This window comes from Hemitrygon akajei, chromosome 31 (assembly GCF_048418815.1).
Source record: "Hemitrygon akajei chromosome 31, sHemAka1.3, whole genome shotgun sequence".
NCBI lineage: Eukaryota > Metazoa > Chordata > Chondrichthyes > Myliobatiformes > Dasyatidae > Hemitrygon > Hemitrygon akajei.
Window position 1 is genome coordinate 16,472,069 of NC_133154.1, and position 22,467 is coordinate 16,494,535.

At 42.4% G+C, this 22,467-nt stretch overlaps 1 protein-coding gene across 2 annotated transcripts in view; it reads right to left on the reverse strand.

The window, feature by feature from the left end:
- LOC140719486 (guanylyl cyclase C-like) overlaps positions 1-22,467 on the reverse strand; it is a 77,380-nt gene that overhangs the window by 49,123 nt on the left and 5,790 nt on the right. The window contains exons 2-6 of one of the 2 annotated variants that reach the window (XM_073034196.1): positions 18,487-18,599; positions 15,478-15,545; positions 12,729-12,734; positions 11,815-12,027; positions 11,002-11,123 (exon numbers count right to left, since the gene is read on the reverse strand). In XM_073034196.1, the coding sequence (XP_072890297.1) occupies positions 11,002-11,123; positions 11,815-12,027; positions 12,729-12,734; positions 15,478-15,545; positions 18,487-18,599 (522 nt within the window). Of the gene's footprint in view, positions 1-11,001; positions 11,124-11,814; positions 12,028-12,728; positions 12,735-15,454; positions 15,546-18,486; positions 18,600-22,467 lie in introns of those variants that run through there. The other variant, XM_073034195.1, reaches the window with a different exon arrangement.

Consider the following 22,467-nt stretch of genomic DNA (forward strand, 5'->3'; position numbering starts at 1 on the left):
ACTGAGTGTAGTTGCTGTTACTAAGAAAGTGCTTCGGAACCTAAATGTCTGAAGGTAGATAAGTCACCTGAACCTGATGAACTGCTCCACAGGGTTCTAAAATAGGTAGCTAAAGAGCTAGCAGAGACATTAGTAATGGTCTTTCAAGAAACAGGATATTCTGGAATGGAATGGATTGGAGGACTGGAAATTTGCAAATGTCATTCCATTCTTCAAGAAGGGAGGGGGTCAGAAGAAAGGGACTTACAGCCGTGTTAGCCTGACTTCAGTGATTGGGAAGAAGTTGGAGTCCATTATGGGGTTTCATGGTACTTAGAGGACAAAGTTAGCATGGTTTCCTTTCTTTCTTTCTTTTTACAATATTTTTATTCAGAAGGAAACCAGAGGATATCGCCTCAGAACCGAGCCTTAAATAGGAGATGAGAAGGAATTTTTATAGCCAGAGAGTGGTGAATCTGTGGAATTCTTTGCCACAGGCAACGGTGGAGACCAAGTCTTTATGTATACAGTATTTAAGGCAGAGGTTGATAGATTCTTGATTGGTCCAAACATGAAGGGATACAGGGAGAAGGCAGGAGATTGTGGCTGAGAGGAAAATTCTGGATTAGCCATGATAAAATGGCGGAGCAGACTCAATGGGCCAAATGACCTAATTATGCTCCTATATCTTATGGTTTTATGGTGTAATTTTTCTGTGATTCATGCAATCTTACCTGAAAAGAACCCTCTAAAGCCTCTGAATTTGAGAGTAGACCCACCTTGCTCAATCTATTTTACATAGACAATCCCCTCATTCTATGAATCTTTATCCATATATTCTTGCAAAATTTCTGATTCTGTGCACAGTAGATCTCTGTGAACACCAACATGTAACAGCTTCACAAAATTTAATACTCTGATTTAGGGAGAACTCACATTAATGTATGGACGTGAATACAAGACAACATCAAAGCAAAATGAGGGAAGACTTGAAGCTGCAGAAATGAGGTTTTTGAGAAGAATGATGAAGATGCCGTGGAAGGACAGAGTGACAAATGAGGAAGTGTGGCAAAGAGCCGGAATGAGAAGAGAGTTCATATCATCAATCTGCAAACGGCAGCTGGAATTTCTGGGACGCGTTCTGAGGAAAGAGAAGCTCAAACAACTTGCATGACGGGAAAAACTGATTGAGATTCATGAGTTACATCAAGGGCTGGACAGGCAGAAGTTTTGAAGAGCTTATAACTTCTCAGATGGAAGACCATGATCACTCATGTCATACAACATAATGGTGATGATGATGGATACCCTTGCATTTCCCCTTATTATATCTGTCTATACATTTCTTTCCTGATACACTGTATCCCTCTTGCAACTCTTTTTCCCATCTGTCTTTGTTTCACTGACAAAGTTAATTCCTTTATCTGAGTAATTATTATAGATTCTAAGTAACTATAATGTGACATTTCTCTAACATTAAATGTACCACCTATTGATCCCTGAAACACAAGTTAGAGATTACCAATTGAAAAATGACCTGTTTATCTCTTTGTTTTCTGCATGTTAACCAATACTCATTCCCAACTAATATATCAATCTCAACACCATGAACTATTACCTTGTGCAATTGTTATGAATGTACCACAGCTCTGAGGGGCCGAAGGGTGCGGGGGTAGCCCCCTCCTTTGTGAGAATCGCAAGATCACTATTGAGTCAATTCAGGAGACACAGGAAATGAGAGAAAGACATGCAGAATCCGCAAAAGTGTTGGAATGTGTCCTGGCCTCCGAAAGGCGGACCCATTGATACCGGCTATTGTCTCTTGGAGATGGACTTGTGTATTGCATCCTGGACGATGCAATCAAAGCCCCAGGCAATGAACCAAGGAGGAGGTTGGTGGAGGGATTGCATCATCCCCAACCTGATTAACACCTGAGACCCTGTGAGTCAGGATAAAAAGAGGGTCTGTGGGAACAGCCCCTCAAACGCACCAGAAGAAACGCTAACGATCCCGTAATAGCGAAAGCCGGTGGAAGGCCACGTGTGTCCGCTTCCATTTGCCCGGAATCGGTGACCCTTGCTACGGAAAAACGGTTTTTAGCTAACAACGGGGAACTCAACTCTCAACGACTCTCGAAGGATTGACATCATAAACAGAATGGGCAAGTTGTAACCCGTCTCTCTCTCTCTCCAACAATTGCCACACAGGGTCCCCAACGGCTGCAGCCTGTATGAACTGAATGAACTATATATTTCCATCGACAATTCATTATCCCCTAGACAACGATACAGCTTATTTCTTATTGATTATTATTATACCCGCGCTTTTAGATTTAGTATTGACGACGTATATTATCTGTGTGTTTGCATTGATATTATTTTTGTGTATTTCTATCAATAAATACTGTTAAAAATAGTACCATCAGACTTCAGCGGACCTCTCTATCTTTGCTAGTAAGTGACCCAGTTATGGGGTACGTAACACAATAAATTTTAGATGGTTAGCAATCAAATGTGTATTAGAATTCTAAATAAACTATACTCACTATCATGCTAATTACATTCTCAAAGAATGCTAATGTGTTAAACGTGATTCTCCCTCCATAATGCCAGGCGGACTCTGCCAAGATATGTTATAGTTTTTAAAATGCTATCACATCTGTAATAATAGGTAATTTGTGGTAATATGTAATAATAGCAATTTATGATGGCTGGTATGTATTACTCTAACCCTGTCTCCATTGTTAGAGTAGTTACTGCTGGCCCAATATGACTCCATGCATGAGTAACAGCAAGGAGTACAATAAGGTGTCATTACCTCTGACTCTGACATTTACGGAGATGAAAATTAACATTTGGTTAACGATTACACAACGTGCTGAGTGAGGCGACTAAGCAACTGAGTCAAAAGTCATCAAAGTTAAGTTGTAAAATTTTATTGCCCAAGTCAATCCAAACAACATAACTACCTAAATAAACTGAGTAAATAAATCTTCTAGCTGAACTAACCCAAACAATCCAGACACATTCAATAAGCTTAGAGCCTGAAAAAAAACACAGAAATTAAAATGAAAGCTGAATTCATCCGGCAAATACTTACATACATGAAAAACTTTGTAAGATGTTTTATAATTGAAATTAGTGGGCTTTGACCGATCTTTTGACAAGATGCCAACATGACTACTTCAGTTTTGTGAACAATCATCAGGAGATGAAGTACAGATCATCTTGAATTATTATTGGCAAAGATTAGGCTGAGCAGGAGGCATGCTGGGTATTATAAAATCATATATTGTCATAGAGCATAGAAATGGACCCCTTGGTCCACCATGGATATACTGACCATCAAGAATCTGCCTCCAGTATTTTCATAATAATTATAATTAATAATTAATAATAAGTTTTGAGATAGTGATTTAGATGCATATCATATTTTTTACTGAGTTAAGTATTGTATGTAATTAGTTTTGCTACAACAAGTGTATGGGACATTGGAAAAAAGTTGAATTTCCCCATGGGGATGAATAAAGTATCTATCTATCTATCTATCTATCTATCATTTACCAGCACATGATCTGCAGTCTACAATTCAATGCTAATTCAAATGTTTGTCCAGATGTTTCTTAAATATTGTGAGAGTCTCAGATCTCCCTCTTCCTTGAACAGCTTGTTCTAAATTTCAATTATCCTTTAAGTAAAAAAAAAATTCATTTATTATTAATTGCCTGTTCTGCCGCTGGCATTAAGGGAAACAATGAAGGTCCTCCATCTCCGTCTGCCCTTGGCCACATAGAAGAAATCTTCATTGCTGTTTCCACAACAATTTTTTTTTGACCAGTCAGGGCTGTTAGCCCTGAGCTGAACCACCAAACCTGGAGGACCGGTGGACCACTCTGTCTGGAATGGGTGACCCTACCAAGAGCCAAAGCACAAGGCCCTGGCTCCAACCTACATAGTATATTGAGGCACACAAGTCTCCATATCCTACAACAAGATTGTAATCCTCTTGGAGGAAGTGAAAGAAATCCTTCTTTAAATCTCTAAGAAACTTGTTACTCCTCACCTTAAACCACCAAACCTGGAGACCTTTAACACCTCTGCCATGGAGAGACACCTCTTACTATCAACATATTCCCTGCATCTCATGATTTAGTTCACCACTATCAGGTCCCGTCTCTGCTCATGACAGAAACATTCCAACATGATGAACATCCTGGAGAGTCTGAGCACAATACTCCATCCTCCCAGCCAGCCATGGCCCACTGCAGTTTGTCTATCCCCAAAACAGGTCTACAGCAGAAGTCATCTCCATTGTGGTACACTCATCTCTAGAACTTCTGGACACATTAACAAGGAGCAACCCACATTAGACTTTTGTTTATTGACTACAGCTCCATCTCTGTACTGTAATTCAGAGAAAACACCGAGACTAGGGAGTCAACTCCTCCCTCTACCACTAGATCCTTGACTTCCTGACCAACAGACTGTAATCAGTTAAGTTTAGGCAGCAATGCCTCCATCACAATTATTCTTCGCATTGATGCTCTGCCAGATTGCATTCTCTGCCCCCTTCTCTACTGCCCCTGTACAGGCATGATTGCGTGGGCAGATTCCGCCCTAACCCCATCTACTAGTTTGTGGATGATGCCGTTGTAGTGGGCTGGGTCGCAAATAACAATTAGTTCAAGTACAGGAAAGAGATGGAGAGATTAGTAACATGGTGTCAAGACAACTTCTAGCTCAATGTCAGCAAAACAAAAGACCTGGTCACTGACTTCAGGAAGGGGGCAGTGCACGAACCCCTATCTGCATCAATGGTGCTGAGGTTGAAAGGGTTGAAAGCTTTAAAAACCCATAAGTGAATATCACATGTAGTCTATCCCAATCCAGCCACATTGGCACCGGGGCCAGGAAAACTCACCAGCACCTTTACTTCCTCGGGAGGCAAAAGGAATTTGGCATGATCCTTCAACCATAATCAATTTTTAATCGATGGCCGAGCTTGGTACGGCAACTGCTCTGTGTGACTGCAAGAAACTGCAGAGAGTTGTGGACACAGCCCAGCACATTATCAAAACCACTTCCCTCCGTACGCTCCGTCTGTACTCCTCACTGCCGCAGTAACGCAGGCAGCATAACCATTGACCACCTCCAACCACCCTGAACACTCCCTCTTCTCTCTTCTCCCGTTAGGCAGAAGACACAAAATCATGATATCATGTACAATCAGACCCAAGGACAGCTACTACCCTCCCCCCATTATGACTTTTGATTGGTTCCCTAGTATAATAATATGGACTCTTAACCTCACAGTCTTGCACCTGATTGTCTAAGCCATGATTGGCAAGTCCTGGGGTCAACACCCAGAGATCAAAATCCAGGGATCGGCAAGTCCAGAGTCAGAGGCCAAAGTTCCATGGGTTGGCATGTCCAGAGATTGGAAGTCTGTGAATCTGGACCGGGGTCTGGTGGTCTGAGAGTCCAGAGCCAAGGACTAGTGGTCAGAAACCTGGAGATGCCCGACCTGGGGCTGGAGGTGCAGGAATGTGTGGGCATGCTGTGTTGGTGAAGGAATTGTGGGCATGCTGTGTTGGTGCAGGAATTGTGGGCATGCTGTGTTGGTGCAGGAATGTGTGGGCATGCTGTGTTGGTGAAGGAATGTGTGGGCATGCTGTGTTGGTGCAGGAATGTGTGGGCATGCTGTGTTGGTGCAGGAATGTGTGGGCATGCTGTGTTGGTGCAGGAATTGTGGGCATGCTGTGTTGGTGCAGGAATGTGTGGGCATGCTGTGTTGGTGAAGGAATGTGTGGGCATGCTGTGTTGGTGCAGGAATTGTGGGCATGCTGTGTTGGTGCAGGAATTGTGGGCATGCTGTGTTGGTGAAGGAATTGTGGGCATGCTGTGTTGGTGCAGGAATTGTGGGCATGCTGTGTTGGTGAAGGAATTGTGGGCATGCTGTGTTGGTGCAGGAATTGTGGGCATGCTGTGTTGGTGCAGGAATTGTGGGCATGCTGTGTTGGTGCAGGAATTGTGGGCATGCTGTGTTGGTGCAGGAATGTGTGGGCATGCTGTGTTGGTGCAGGAATTGTGGGCATGCTGTGTTGGTGCAGGAATTGTGGGCATGCTGTGTTGGTGAAGGAATTGTGGGCATGCTGTGTTGGTGCAGGAATTGTGGGCATGCTGTGTTGGTGAAGGAATTGTGGGCATGCTGTGTTGGTGCAGGAATTGTGGGCATGCTGTGTTGGTGCAGGAATGTGTGGGCATGCTGTGTTGGTGCAGGAATGTGTGGGCATGCTGTGTTGGTGCAGGAATTGTGGGCATGCTGTGTTGGTGAAGGAATTGTGGGCATGCTGTGTTGGTGCAGGAATTGTGGGCATGCTGTGTTGGTGAAGGAATTGTGGGCATGCTGTGTTGGTGCAGGAATGTATGGGCACGCTGTGGGCATGCTGTGTTGGTGCAGGAATGTGAGGCGACTCTCGCAGGCTGCCCCCCAGCTCATCCTTCGGTTGTGTTGGCTGTTAACATAAATGATGTTTCGATGTACGAGTGAGAAATAAATGAATCTGATGTGAATCTGTATTCCACTTTGTTCTGCATTCTGTTATTGTCCAACTCTACAATGAATTGATTTGTCTGAACAGTACACAAAACAAGGTTTTTACCATCCCTCATTACAAGTGACAATAATTAACCAATTCCAATTTCCGCCATGTTCCCTCCAGTCCGATCACTTGAGGCAAACATAAATGTACATAGCATTTTATATAGTACCAGGAGCTCCCTCCACTTATAATTCATGTCCCGGATAATGAAAGTAAGCACCCAGTTGCCCTCTTCACTGCCCTATCTACCTGTGCTGTCACCTTCGGGGATCTTTGGACCTATATGCCAAAGAGAGTGACAAGAGGAGTAATGGAAGTACGATCTCAGCTGATATAATATTGGATACTCAACTGAGAAATACTGGAGCGACAAATGACACGTTTTGGAGTTCTCAGACAGTGATTGCAATTGAGTGACATTCATATATGCCATGGAGTTTAGAAGAGTCTCATTGAGAAATGCAGAATTCTGAGTAGGGTTGACAGAGAAGATTTTGAAAGTCTGCTTCCTCTGACTGGACAGCCAACAATGAGGGCACTGGCTCAGCATTGTGGTTTTGCTCTTTTAGAGTCAGAACTAATTACTCAAATGTTTATGAATCATAGTATTTCTTTACTCCAATTGTTGGTTGTGATCAACACTGAAGCCATAGACTGGGATATTGCTAGGCTATCATCTTTCATCTTGCTGAATGGTGTCCCTGCCAATTTTTTTATCCTTAAATTAAAATCAATGAAAAATAAGATACATTGCATAAAAATTGATCCGTCCTGGTGTTTATGCTCCTCTCCAGTTTCCTCCTTGCATTTCCTGAATCTAAATTTACCAAAAGTTCTCTGTTCCTTTTTCCAAGCACGTTACCAGCTAGCAGGTTCAAGGATTCATATAGTGTACTCCTGCTTTGACCTTCATGACTATTGACGACACAACTATTGCTGGCAGAATCTCAGATGGTGACGAGAAGGCGTATAGGAGCGAGATAGATCTGCTAGTTGAGTGGTGTCGCAGCAACAACCCCGCACCCAACGTCAGTAAGATGAAAGAATTGATTGTGGACTTCAGAGAAGGTAAGATGAAGGAACACACACTAGTCTTCATCGAGGGATCAGAAGTCGAAAGGGTGAGCAATTTTAAGTTCCTGGGTGTTAACATTTCTGAGGATCTATCCTGGGCCCAGCATATTGATACGGTTACAAATAAGACACGAGAGCAGCTATATTTCATTAGGAGTTTTAGATTGGGTATGTCACTGTGGACACTTGTAAGTTTCTATGGATGTACCACAGAGAGCATTCTAACTGGATGGTATGGGGAGGGTGGTGTGAGATCCACTGCACAGGATCAAAATAAGCTGCAAAATGTTGTGAATTCAGTCAGCTTCATTATGAGCACTAGCCTCCCCAGCATCCAGGACATCTTCAAGGAGCAATATCTCAAAAATGCGACGTCCATCATTAAGGACCCCTATTATGCAGGATATGCCCTCTTCTGATTTCTACCATCAGGGACACACTCAACAATTCAGGAATAGTTTCTTCCCCACTGCCATCAGATTTCTGAATGGACATTGAACACCACCTCACTACTTTTTAATATAAATACTTAATATAAATTACAGTTTATGTATTGCAATGTATTGCTGCTGCATAACATCAAATCTCACAACATACAGTATGCAAGTAGTTTTAACCTGATTATGATTTCTTGTGTCCTTATGATTACATAGTGTGAGCAAGTCACTGGAAAATTCGTCTCCACTATAGGCAGAAGTGAAACCATCAAAAGGCAAAGAGAAAATTGCACTTATATACTGCCTTTTGAATATCCCAAAACACTTCACAGCAGAAAAGTACTTTTGAAATGTAATCATCATTGTAAAGCAGAAATACTGTAGAAAACTTGCTCAGAGCATGCTCCTACAAACAACAATGTGAAAATGGCCTGGAAACCACAATCAGAAAAATCAACTAAAACATGGAAGGTTCCAAAACAACCTGCTTCCTCTGGCTAGAAAGTCTATAACTAAGGGTGTCATGCAAAAAAGTGGGCAGGGAGTTTACTGATGGCATCACACATTTTCAGAAACATTCAGACGGGCCATTCGAGAGCCAAGAACTTTTAATGGAACTTTAGCATTTGTAACTTGGATGTTCAAAATGAAATAATGATGGAACAATGTCTTAGAAGTGAGTCAAAGACGAAACATCTGGACAATTGACTGTTGAATGGTATGTGTCACTTTTCTCCTGGAGAAAGCTGAGGGGCATTGGTAAACAAGGCACAAAATTGTTTCCATTTGTGGGGAGATGTTTATCTGGAAGCAATCCACGTCCGTCATAAAAGCCCTGCGCCAGCTCTTCACTCTGTTCGGATATCCCTGCTATCTCCACAGTGATAGAGGGTCCTCCTTTATGAGTGACGAGCTGCGCCAGTACCTGCTAGCTAGGGTGATTGCTACTAGTCGAACCACAAGTTACAATCCCCGGGGGAATGGACAGGTGGAGAGGGAGAATGCCACAGTGTGGAAGGCCACACTTTTAGCCCTTAAGTCAAAAGGGTTGCCAGTCTCTCGATGGCAGGAGGTCCTCCCTGAGGCACTCCACTCTATCCGCTCCCTGTTATGTACGTCCACCAATGCCACCCCTCACGAACGCCTATTCTCTTTTCCCAGGAAGTCTGTCACTGGGACCACCCTACCAGTTTGGCTGACGTCTCCGGGGCCAGTGCTGCTACGAAAACATGTGAGGAGTAATAAATACTCCCCGCTGGTCGAGAGGGTTCACCTTTTGTATGCTAACCCCCAGTATGCCTACGTGGTCTTGCCTGATGGGCGAGAGGATACGGTCTCTGTCCGCAACCTGGCGCCCGCAGGAGCAGCAGACCACTACCCCTTACACTCCACGGTAACTATGAACCCTGTACTCGAGGTGACACCGCGCACACCGTGCCCCACACAGACTCCTCACGATGCTCATGTACCAGGCATCTCGTACGCGTATATTCCGGGCGCCTCGCACACACGTGAGGGATCCCTGACACCTCCAGTTAGGCCAGAACCAGCACAACCTCCGTCTCCTGTGCAATCACCACCTCCGGCACCTGTGCAATCGCAGCCGGAGCTACGTAGATCACAGCGACAGATTTGACCACCTGATAGACTTAACCTGTAAATATACTTGTAAGAAACTTCGCCACCTGGGGACTCTTTTTAAAACAAAGGCGGGGGTGAATGTGGTGAACTACATATACCTGTCTGGACTGCTCCTGTGGCTCCTCCCACAGACTCCTGCTGACTGCTCCTGTGGCTCCTCCCACAGACCCCCCGCTGACTGCTCCTGTGGCTCCTCCCACAGACCCCTGTATAAAGGCGATTGAGGCTTGTGCCCGGCCTCATTCTCCAGGATGTAGTGTTGTTCATTCTTCCAGTCAATAAAAGCCGATATCTCGCTTCTTATGTCTCAGAGTGAGTTATTGATGGTGCATCAGAGATAAAATCTACCAATGAATTAATGAAAAGAAGCATCCTTGCCCAAACAAAAGTGAAAATATAAAATGTGCAGTGTTTGATACATTTAGGAGGAGGCAAACATGGTGGAAAGGAGGGATCAGATAGCCAAGCTGACAACTTTAGATGAAGAAATACAGGTGGAAATATTTGATGTGGAACTGAGGGGCACTTTTTTCCACACAGAGGGTGGTAGATATATGGAACAAGCTGTCAGAGGATGTGGTAGAGGTGAGTAGAATTACAGTGTACAAAAGACATTTAGATAAGTACTTGGATAGGAAAAGTTTAGAGCATGGTTTCCCAACTTGGCATCCACAGACCCCTTGCTTAATAGCATTGGTCCATGGCATCAAAAAGGTTGAAAAACCCCTGGGTTAGAGAGATAAGGGCTAAACACAGACAATTGGACTCAGTAATACAGTCAGAAAGCAAATAGAAGGAATAGGAAGATGGAAGATAGGTGGAATTGAGACTTATGAGAAGTCGGGTGAGATTGACAAACAAAACCAGAAGGTAGTTAGGTTTGAGTCAAAGGTATGCCGAGTGGAATGAGAGGATTTGTTAAAGGCAAAAAGGTAAGATTCGGGGATGTGCTGAGCAGCTAGATGGTTGGATTGAAAGATGTAATCAGAGTATAAATATGGTAGATGGACAGAGATTGTGGAAAGGGTTGAGTTTAGACTTATCAATGGATGGGATTGGTAGGCTATCTCCTTTTGCTTTTCATGGAATTAGTTTATTTTAACTTGATGAAGGTATAGAGGCCTTAATGAAAGGAGGCCAAGATACTGGATGAAAAATAAAGCACACTGAGTTGTGTATTTCAGTTCTGCCCATGACACTTCTTCGGTCTTATGATACGGAATATTTTAGGAAAGCGACACCACCTGAAGCAAAGGCACAAGACTCACCATTACTCTTCCTTTCTGGGTCATGCACTATCTTCTTAAATTTAATTGGGTCCCGAATGATTTCCTTAACCTCTAAACCCATGGAGAATGCAGCTGATCCAGCTTCCAAAGCATTAATGTACCTAAAATCACAGACACAATCCTTTATAAAGGATTTATATTAAAACACATAACAAAAGAAAGAGTGAACACACACACACACACAACAACAACATTAAACTATCACAACATCATTAAACTATGAGACATCAAAGCTAAAAAGCTACTTTTTGAAGCATGGCCATTACTATTGCATCAACATTGATTATTGCAATATTGATGTATATTCTCCCCAGGTTACAAACACCCAATTTATGGTCAGCATTTATATACAAATGACTGTTCGGGAGACTAGTAGGATGAATTTGCCCGCTGTTGCAGGGTTGCAGGGGACCCGGTTTGTGGCTACAATATTGCATCTAGCAGAGAAATCTTAATGGTTAAGGTAAGTGCCCTGGTTTAACTACACATTGCTTGGTTGCCCTATAAATTTATTTAACAATATTGCTGGATGGTGGCATATCTAGGTTGCAGACTGTTCGCGTTATAAACAGTTCTCAGGAACAGAACCCTATCGTAACATGGGGAATGGAAAGACTTATAGCTGAAGTTCAAAAGCCCTATCAGACTAGGAGTTCTTATTTATGGTGATAAACTGCAGTGAAGTCTCAGGTCTGTAGCTGCTCAGATCTCTGGGTGTGTTCCATTTCAGGACAATAGTTTGCAATGCAGAACTTTATGCTGAGGTGGATCAGATAAAAAAAAATAACCCACCAGAAACAGGACTCTGAAGTTTCATTTTTCTTGTAGATGTAAGTTGAGTCCCAGTTATGTCCCTTCACAGTGGACTTGTCATCCCAGAACCATAGGAAAAAGCTGGAGATCTTCCTAGCTGTGGGCAGGATCCTGGTCAAGTTGGGCTTGTAGTCACAGGATAAGCCAAAGCTACCTGCAGATATCATAGGGATGTCCAAAAATGTATCCAGCCTGTCAAAAAAAGTAAATTTATGATAATATTACTACTTATTTAATACTTTTGTCTCTTTTTCCTGTTTTAACCAATTCGGAACTCTTGAACATCCCACTTTGCTGCCATGGCCCTCTGATCTGGAACTTTATCATTATATCAGTCGGTCTTTTCACCTCTCTTCTTTCATTGAAGAGGCTCTCTAAAATCTCTCTCTTTGACTGAATTTTGGCTACAAGCCTCAACACCTTTTTACGGAATTTGTGTCAAATTTACAAACGGTAGTTCATAAACACTCCTGTGGAGGTCTTAAAAGGTTAAACGTGCATTGTATTTGCAAATTTTGTTGTGGTTCTTGAAGTTATTAATAATATTCCTTATCAGGTATGATTCACCCTAACCATATCTCATCTAAGTGGTCAGGGGATTCATTGATGGGCTAATAGCTGTGTACTGATATTTTTAATCTCTCCCTCTCCCAGTGTAGAGTGCCCTCCTGCTTCAAATTATCCACCATTGTCCCAGTACCAAAAAAGACCAAGGTAACATGCCTCAATGACTGGCGTCCTGTCGCACTCACCTCAATAATAAGCAAATGCTTTGAGAGGCAGGTCAAGGACTACATCTACAGCATGCTACCACCCAAACTGTATCCCCTACAATTCGCCTACTGACATAAGTGATCGACAGATGACACAATAGGCACATGCTGTTCTTGGACTCAACTCTTGGACTTCCTGTCAGATCGCCAGCAGGTTGTAAGAGTGGGCTCCCTCACCTCCAACCCTCTGACTCTCAATTCAGGAGCCCCTCAGGGCTGCGTACTGAGTCCCCTCCTTTACTTTCTGTATATCCATGACTGTATCACCACCCACAACTCCAATCTGCTAATGAAATTTGCCGCCAACACTACATTGATTGGCCTTATCTCAAACAATAATGAGGTGGCCTACAGGGAAGAAGTCATCTCTCTGACACAATGGTGTCAAGGAAACAACCTCTCCCTTGATGTCGCAAAAACAAAGTTGCTGGTTGTGGATAACAGGAGGAATGGAGACAGGCTAAACCCTATTGACATCAATGGATCTGGGGTTGAGAGAGTAAACAGCTTCAAATTCCTCAGCATCCACATCACCAAAGACCTCACGTCGTCTGTACACACCAGTTGTGCGGTGAAAAAGGCACAACAGCACTTCTTTCACCTCAGATGGTTGAAGAAGTTTGGCATGAGTCCCCAAATCCCAAGAACTTTCTACAGGGGCACAATTGAGAGCATCCTGACTGGCTGCATCACTGACTGGTATGGGAACTATATATACCTCCCTTAATCGCAGGACTCTGCAGAGAGTGGTGCAGAGAGCCCAGCGCATCTGTAGTTGTGAACTTCCCATGATTCAGGACATTTATAAGGGCAGGTGTGTAAAAAGGGCCCGTAGGATCACTGGGGACCCAAGTCATCCCAACCACAATCTATTCCAGCTGCTACCATCCGGGAAACGGTACTACAGCATAAAAGCCAGAACCAACAGGCTCCGGGACAGCTTCTTCCACCAGGCCATCAGACTGATGAACTCACACTGATTTGAGTGTACTCTCTAGTACATTCACTGTTCTATTTATTATAAATTATTATAAATTACTATGATTGCACATTTAGATGGAGATGTAATGTAAATATTTTTACGCATATATGTGAAGGATGTAAAAAATAAAGTCAATTTAATTCAAGCCCCTCCCATACAAGTCAGCAGCTAACAAAGAAAAATACCAGCGAGGAGTCTCAATTGATTTGTTTTATCCATCAGAAAGTAGCAGACCAAGTGACTTGAGGAGGTACTTTCCATAATGATGAAAATGATATGAAGGAAGTACTTTCCATAATGATGAAAATTATATGAAGGAGGTACTTTCCATAATGATGAAAATTATATGAAGGAAGTACTTTCCATAATGATGAAAATGATATGAAGGAAGTACTTTCCATTATGATGAAAATGATATGAAGGAGGTACTTTCCATAATGATGAAAATGGTGCTTAGTATCATCTGTTCAGTCCATTGAAGAAGAAACTCCACTGCGTCTACAGCTCTGCAAAGTTTTCTCCATCAAATACAGTTTGGAAGTTAACCCACTTTCAATTTGCATACCACATCACCACTGTCTGTAAGGAGTTTGTATGTTCTCCCCATGGGGTTTCCTCCGGATGCTCCGGTTTCTTCCCACAGTCCAAAGGTGTACCAGTTGGTAGGTTATTTGGTAATTGTAAATTGTCCCGTGATTAGACTAGAGTTAAATTGGGGAGTGCCAGGGGATGCAGCTTGAAGGGCTGGAAGGGCCTATTCTCAATAAAATAAAAATCACAAAAAGACCCATTGGATTACTAAATCACGTGTCTAATTTTTTTCCCATTTATCTGAAGTATATGTCATTGGTTATTGACCCACCTGTCCCTGGAGACATTTTATTAAAATTTTATTCTAACTTTAAAAACCTCCAACAAGCGTTTCCTTAACTTTCTGTGCACCAATGACAAGCTTAGTTTCCCCAGTCACTCTGTAGAAGCCCCATATCTTTGGTACCATTTCAGTAAAGCTTGACTGGACCCCTTCTAATATTTTTGGAATGAGTCTTGAAGAAGGGTCTCAGACCAAAACGTCGACTGTTTACTCTTGTCTAATGATGCTGCCTGGCCTGCGGAGTTCCTCTAGTATTTTATGTGTGTTGCTTTGGATTTCCAGCATCTGCAGACTTTCTCATATTTATGCTACATCTGCTGTATATAAAATCTTCTGAAGTTCTTCCTGATGTTGGTGTCCAGCATTGGTTACAATACTTCAACTCAAGACCAGCCAATCACTAACAAAGTTGTAGCCAAAATATTTCTTTGTGTATTACTCCCATGTTTATAAAACCCATGATCCCACATGCTTTCATCTAAGTCTGCTTTCCAAATTTGTTCTTCCACTTTCAAAGATTAGTGTCGAAGAACCACAGGCTTTTCAGTTTCTGTACTCTCTTCTTCTTTTTCCATCAATACAAGCCATACATTTACTAGACACCATCCTTCAGGAATGGAGGTGCAGGCTGTGTGTCTTGACATATTGTCATACTTTACAGTCTTCCGGTCAAGGGCAACTGAGCCATTTGCCATCTTTAACACACAGGGAAGGAACAAAATTAATCAAACACACACACACACACACACACACACACACACACACACACACACACACACACACACACACACACACACACACACACACACACACACACACTCTCTCTCTCTCTCTCTCTCTCTCTCTCTCTCTCTCTCTCTCTCTCTCTCTCTCTCTCTCTCTCTCTCTCTCTCTCTTTCTGTCTCCTCCATCTCAGAAGTAAATCACCGTGATCATCTGCAATGAAAACATTGGGGTGCATCTTTCAGTTCATTATTGAAAGGAACTCACATTTATAGGAGGTAGAGACTTACGAGACAATTTGAAAGGTCGCATAGGTACATGTGAGACCCACAACTGCACAGCCCAAGTTTTCGCCCATCTAGATCCAGGATTAAAAAGAAAATTAAGATCAGAATCATCGGTCTCAATGGGTACGCTCTCAGTTTTCCATTCACTGGGTAGGCACAAGGCACTTCAATTTTTGGGATGCTGTTGAACAACACAAAATAATCATTTAACACGAAGAACAGGAAAGAAAAGAACAGGAAAATACACAAATATTGTGATTGAAAGATACAGCTTGGAAACTTGCCTTTCTTGTCACTGTCCATGAAAATCATCAGTCATTCATCAGTCCTGTTTTCTAATCTCACCACATGCTTATCAACTGTCCCCAGATTCTATCACCCACCTACACACTAGGATGGTGACGGGGTGGAAGTACGTCTCTACCAAAGGAGGTGTAAGGCATTCCTTCCATCCAGTAGCCTGCAGGTCACCCTTGGGCCAGGTGTGGCACCGGCTTACCCCCACCCTTCGATCAGGGTCATGTGAAGCCATGGGATCAGGTGGTGGATGGTCGTATGAGCAGCTGCTGCATATCACAAGTCCTGGTGATACGACCACTGACACTAGGCAGACAATCTCTGACGAGTATTGATAATGGCTGGGGTCATCCGTCTTGTGAAGTCACAGCCCTGAAGAAGGAGATGGCAAACCACTTCGGTAGAAAAATATGCCAAGAACAATCATGGTGAAGACCATGATCGCCAACGTCATACAACACGGCACTGAATGAATGAACACACTAGGGGTAATTTACAGTGGTCGATTGCCCTAAGAACCCACACACCTTTGGCACGTGGCAGGTATCCAAAGCCCCTAGGTCACACAGTCACAGGAAGAACATGCAAACTCCCGAGGTGTGGTTTGGACCCAGGTCTTCAGTGGCGTGAAGTAATGGCTCTAATAGCTGAATCATTCTGCCTCTCATGTGAAGAGAGGAGGGAAAATATTTGTGTTGGGTACAGAGGCAGGCAAAGGTCTATTTCTGTCTTGTAGTCTGCACACAATTCAGAATGGGTGAAGCTTTTACTGAAGCTGGGTTGCTGACTTTCACCATCAGTTATCTTTCGCTCCCGAGGCAAATACATTTCTCTCAGTCTGATTTCTTCCTTTTAACAAAAGAGTTGGCTCATATGCTTGATGTGATCTTACATTGCAAGTCTTTATTAAGCCAACCTTTGATGAGAATCAGGACATTGCCGATGCTGTATTTTCTATACACCCATAACTATGAGAGGGTGGCCCATCTAGAACACAAGTGTGAGGGCAGAGAAAGAAAAGGAGGAACCAATGCAAGGTCACGTTGTGAGAGGAAATAACTGGCCGATATGTACAACATCCATCAGTCACCAGAAGCTGGCGGTGAAACTAACCCTCCAAAAGCCTCTTTGAAGAGTGGCACTGAGGAGGGAGGAATAAAACAGAATTGGATATTCCTGAATTTCACATCCTGTGATACAGGGAAAGACTGGCTTTCTAGCCCTTTGTATCCCAACCTAGAGTAATAATCCTCTCCTTGTTCCAAGGGCCTGAAACACCTTGTTCTCAGGAGTGTTTTCACATGATATAATACCCTAGTTCAATCAATCTAGTGGCATTCACCATTGAGTCTGACATATGAGGGATAGCCATATGGACGAGAATTTTCTGAGCTGTGAAAGTACTCCAAGCTTGACACACTTCCTCAGGAAAATGCAGAAAGGTGCGAATAAACAGCCCAGAAGGAAAATATCTGCGGTATTAATCTACAAACCCTTCAGTTATTAATGCACTCAGTGGGGCAGAACAGGTCAAGTGGATTAACTTGGGTTTATTCCAACAAACCTGTGGTGAACTAGATATACCTGTCTGACTGCTCCTGTGGCTCCTCCCACAGACCCCTGTATAAAGGCGACTGTGGGCTGCTGCTCTCCCTCATTTTCCCCAGGATGTAGTGCTGTTTATTCTTCCAGTCAATAAAAGCCGATATCTCACTTCCTAAGTCTCAGCGTGAGTTATTGATGGTGCTTCAAAACCTAAGCACACCAGTCCAGCCTGGCATTCCACCTGATGGATAAAACGTAATTGCAGTGTAATAAGTTACTATGCATTTGGGTATTGTGGTGAAAGGTTGCCGGGAGTATGTGGAAGCAGCTACTGTGTTGTTGCTAACTACTGTTAGGTTCTGTAGTTGACTGAATAAAGAGTCTCAACATGGACAAGTCAAAAGAGATGATTGTGGACTTCAGGAAGGTGCAGGTCGATCACTCTCAATTGCACGTCAATGGCTCTGCCGTGGAAAAAATGAAGACCGCCAAGTTCCTTGGTGTGCCCAACCTGGACCCACAGCATTTCCTCATTAGTCAAGAAGGCGCAGTAGTGTCTGGGGAGACTGAGGCACACAAGGATCCCTGCCAGCCTCCCCCCATTCTAACAACTTTCCACAGGGGCATCATCGAGAGCATCCTGAACGGCTGCATCGTTGTGTGGTACGGAAGCTACCAAGCTTTGGACCAGAAGACACTATGGAAACCCACCAAGAGGATCACTGGGGTCTCCCTCCCCTTATTTGTGACATTTACTGGGTGCGTTGTAGAGAAAGGGATTGAAGCATTGTTGAGGATCCCTACCACCCATCCCACGATCTCTTCGACCCACTACCATCAGGAAGAAGGTACAGGAGCATCAGAGCTAATACTGGCTGACACCTTATTTCCTCAGGCTGTGACACTAATGAATAACTTGCTGAGGTCTCATCACCGGGACAGTGAACTGTTTACTGTATTGATTACCTGTTCTGCACACTACATTCATTTTGAATTGCATTTTTACCCTTATTTATGGCAATATTTTGCTTTATGCATGTGTGTGATATATGTCTTGTGGGTGCACCATGGTCTGGAGGAACATTGTTTCATTTGGTTGTATACGTATACAGTCAAATAACAATAAACTTGAACTTGAACTACGTATATTTGTCTGACTCGCATACTTACAAATAATTCCTGAAGCTTCATTAGTCCTCCACAGGCACTTGTGGAGCATCCTTTGGACGAAAAGGATATTGTGTCAAAACCTTCGTATGTCGCATTTACGGTGACATTATAACCTGAAATACAAATACATTTGTTAGTTACATATTGACTTAGCTTTGCTCTCCCTAAAGTTGGTGATTCAGTAGCGTAGCTGATGCTATTACAGCTCACAGCGTTCTGGAGTTCGGAATTCAATTCTGGCACCGTCTGTGAAGAGTTTGAACGTTCTCCCCGTGATGGCATCAATTTCCTTCAGGTGATCTGGTTTCCTCGCACAACCAAAGATGTACTGGTTAGTAGGTTAATTCGTCATTGTAAATTGTCTTATCAATAGGCTACTGTTAATCCGGGTGGGCAGCTCCAGAAGGGCCTGTTCTTCGCTGTCTCTCTAATAAATATATCATTCCTTCCAAAAGGAATACTTTTTTTCTGTAAAATCCCAAACCAGGAGTCAATAGGTTACTAGTCCTGCGGTGATAAAGATCATTCATGCCATCATCAAGTATGTCTTCCTTGGGGTGAAGACCACTTAGTCAGTTTTCAGACATGTCTTTCTATCACCACACACTCCAACTTGCCCTTCCTTAATTTCCCACACTGGCTTGCAAATGTTGCATCCCAAGATCAAGGAAGGTTGTGAGGCAGATTTTATTGAGTTGCCTAATCCCAGGTCAGATCTTCTAAAAAAACATTAAGGCTTTCAGCAGTCTCTAATCTGCAGATGGCTGCAGGTGGACATCCACCAAACTGTCTGCTGAGGTATCACCGAGTTCCCCACAGGGATTATTGGCCACCTGTCCCTATCATCAGCAGATGTCTCCTACTGATGATTTGAGCAACAGGCGGTGGATCTGGTCTACTAGTCTCTCCCCAGATTGTTCCTCTAATCCTCTCAGCGGCTATACTTTATTAGGAGTTTGAAGAGATTTGGCATGTCAACAAATAGACTCAAAAACTTCAATAGTGTACCATGGAGAGCATTCTGGCAAGCTGCATCACTGTCTGGTATGTAGGGGCTACTGCACAGGACCAAAAGATGGTTGTAAATCTAGTCAGCTCCATTTTGGGTACTTCAGGCCTTCAGGCTTCTGTACCTCCTATCTGATGGTAACAGTGAGAAAAGGGCATGCCCTGGATGCTGGAGGTCCTTAAATAATGGAGGCTGCCTATCTGAGACACCGCTTCCTAAAGATGTCCTGGATACTTTGTAGGCTAGTACCCAAGATGGAGCTGACTAGATTTACAAACAACCTTCTGCAGCTTCTTTCGGTCCTGTACAGCAGCACTCCCCCCCAGAACAGACTGTGATGCAGCCTGTCAGAATGCGCTCCATGGTACAACTATAGAAGTTTTTGAGTGTACCTGTTGACATGCCAAATCTCTTCAAACTCCTAATCAGGCTCTTGAACCAAAAGAGATAATCTCATTCAACTTCACTTGCTCCATGACTGAAAAGTTCCCACAACCTATGGACTCACTTTCAAGGACTCTTCATCTCACGTTCTCAATGCTTATTACTTATTTACATAGTACTATTATTGTTTCTTTCTTTTTTGTATTTGCTGAGTTTATTGTCTTTTGCACACTGGTCAAATGCCCTAGTTGGTGAGGTCTTTCATTGATTCTATTATGGTTATTATTCTATTATGGATTTATTGGGTATGCTGGCAAGAAAATGAATCTCAGGGTTGTAAACACAAGGAAATCTGCAGATGCTGGAAATTCAAACAACACACACAGAATGCTGGTGGAACGCAGCAGGCCAGGCAGCATCTATAGGGAGAAGCACTGTCGACGTTTCAGGCTGAGACCCTTCATCAGGACTAACTGAAGGGAAAGATACTAAGAGATTTGAAAGTAGTGGGGGGAGAGGGAAATGCAAATGATAGGAGAAGCTGTAATAGCGGGTTTGGGTCAAAATATGATCGAAAAGTTGAAGGGCCGAGGGAATTATAGATGGGGAGCAGCGAGAGAGGGTTTCACTGAACTCCCGTCGAAGAGAAGATTTAAACTTATTCAGTGTAGGCATCACTGGCAGAGGCTTCGCAGTAGTGAATTTAAAGAGCAAACACGAAATCTGCAGATGCTAGAAATTCAAACAACACACACAAAATGCTGGTGGAATACAGCAGGCCAGGCTAGGGTTGTATATGGTGACATCTACAGTGTGTACTTTGATAATAAATTTACTTTGAACTTTGATTTCCCTAGAGCTTTGCTACTCATTCTGCATGTTCGACTCCTATTAGAATTCCAAAGTGCCTCACTTCACACTTATCAGGACTAAGTTCCTGTGGTTGTTTTCCCATCTTACCACTTGATCAATTTCATCCTGTAGCGTAAGATCACCATATCAACAACACCCATTTTCATGTCATCTACAAACTTACTTACCATTTCTATTCAAGATTCGAGATTGAAGTGCACTTATTATCAAAGAATGCATAAATTATACAACCTTGAGTTTTACTTGCTCACGGGTAGCCACAAAGCAAGAAACCCAAAAGAAGCCAATTATAGAAAAAAAAATTAAAAAAAACATTTTTATATCTTTTTCAGGCCTTACCTATTTTTATTCCTAAGACTTACTTTGATTCTTTAGATTCAATTTTAACATCTTATATTTGGAATAATAAACAAGCTCATTTAAGTAAAGTTTACCTACAAAGAAATAAAGAGATGTGTGGATTAGCCCTACCTAATTTTAGGTTTTACTATTGGGCTGCCAATATAAGGAATATTACTTTCTGGTCCTATTATATTTATCGTAAAGATTGCCCATCATAGGTCTCATTAGAAGTTAATTCTGTAAAAAATTCCTCTATTGTCTCTCTTCTTGGATCATACTCTTCTTTTTCAGCAAATAAAATAACAGATAACATAATTGTTAAGCAAACTTTAAGGATTTGGTCTCAATTTAGGAAATTTTTTGGTTTAACAAATTTTTCATTATCATCTCCCATTTTCCTTAATTTTTTTTTTATCCCTTCTATGACTGACAAAGTCTTTAAGGATTGGAATGAACTAGGTATTAAGTGTTTTTGGGACCTGTTTATCTCAGGATCTCTTGCTTCATTTGACCAATTGTCAACTAAATTTGCACTCCCAAAAACACATTTTTACAGATACCTTCAAATTAGAGATTTCTTACGTTTTCAATTAACTACTTTTCCTATAGGTCCTGATAAAAATTAACTGGACAATCTTTTATATTTAAAACCTATTGTTAATGGTTCTATTACCGGTATCTATAACTTGTTGATTGATTCTAGACAAGACTTTCTAGATAAAATAAAAAAAGCTTGGGAGGATAACCTAAATTGTCAGATTTCTGATGATAGATGGAATAAAATTCTTAAATGGGTTAATAAATCATCTTTCTGTGCTCGTCATTCTCTTCTACAATTTAAAGTGGTTCATAGAGCTTACATTTCTAAACAGAAGCTGTCCAGTTTTTATCCGAATGTTTCTCCACTTTGTAATAAATGCAACTTTGCTGATGCCTCTTTAATTCTTATGTTTTGGTTTTGCCCTAAAATTGAAAAGTTTTGGCGGGAAGTATTCCATACCTTCTCACAACTTTTTAGGGTCCAATTTGACCCAAATCCCCTTACTGCCTTGTTTGGTATTATTGCAAATGAAGATATAACTTTAAATACTCCTAACCTACGGGTTTTAGTTTTTGATAAAAACACAAAATGCTGGCAGAACTCAGCAGGCCAGACAGCATCTATGGGAGGAGGTAGTGACGACATTTCGGGGTCTCCTGATGAAGGGTTTCAGCCCGAAACGTTGTCACTACCTCCTCTCACAGATGCTGTCTGGCCTGCTGAGTTCTGCCAGCATTTTGTGTTTTTATTTATTTCCAGCATCTGCAGATTCACTCGTGTTGGTTTTAGTTTTTACCTCTCTTTTAGCAAGAAGAGCAATCTTGCTTAAATG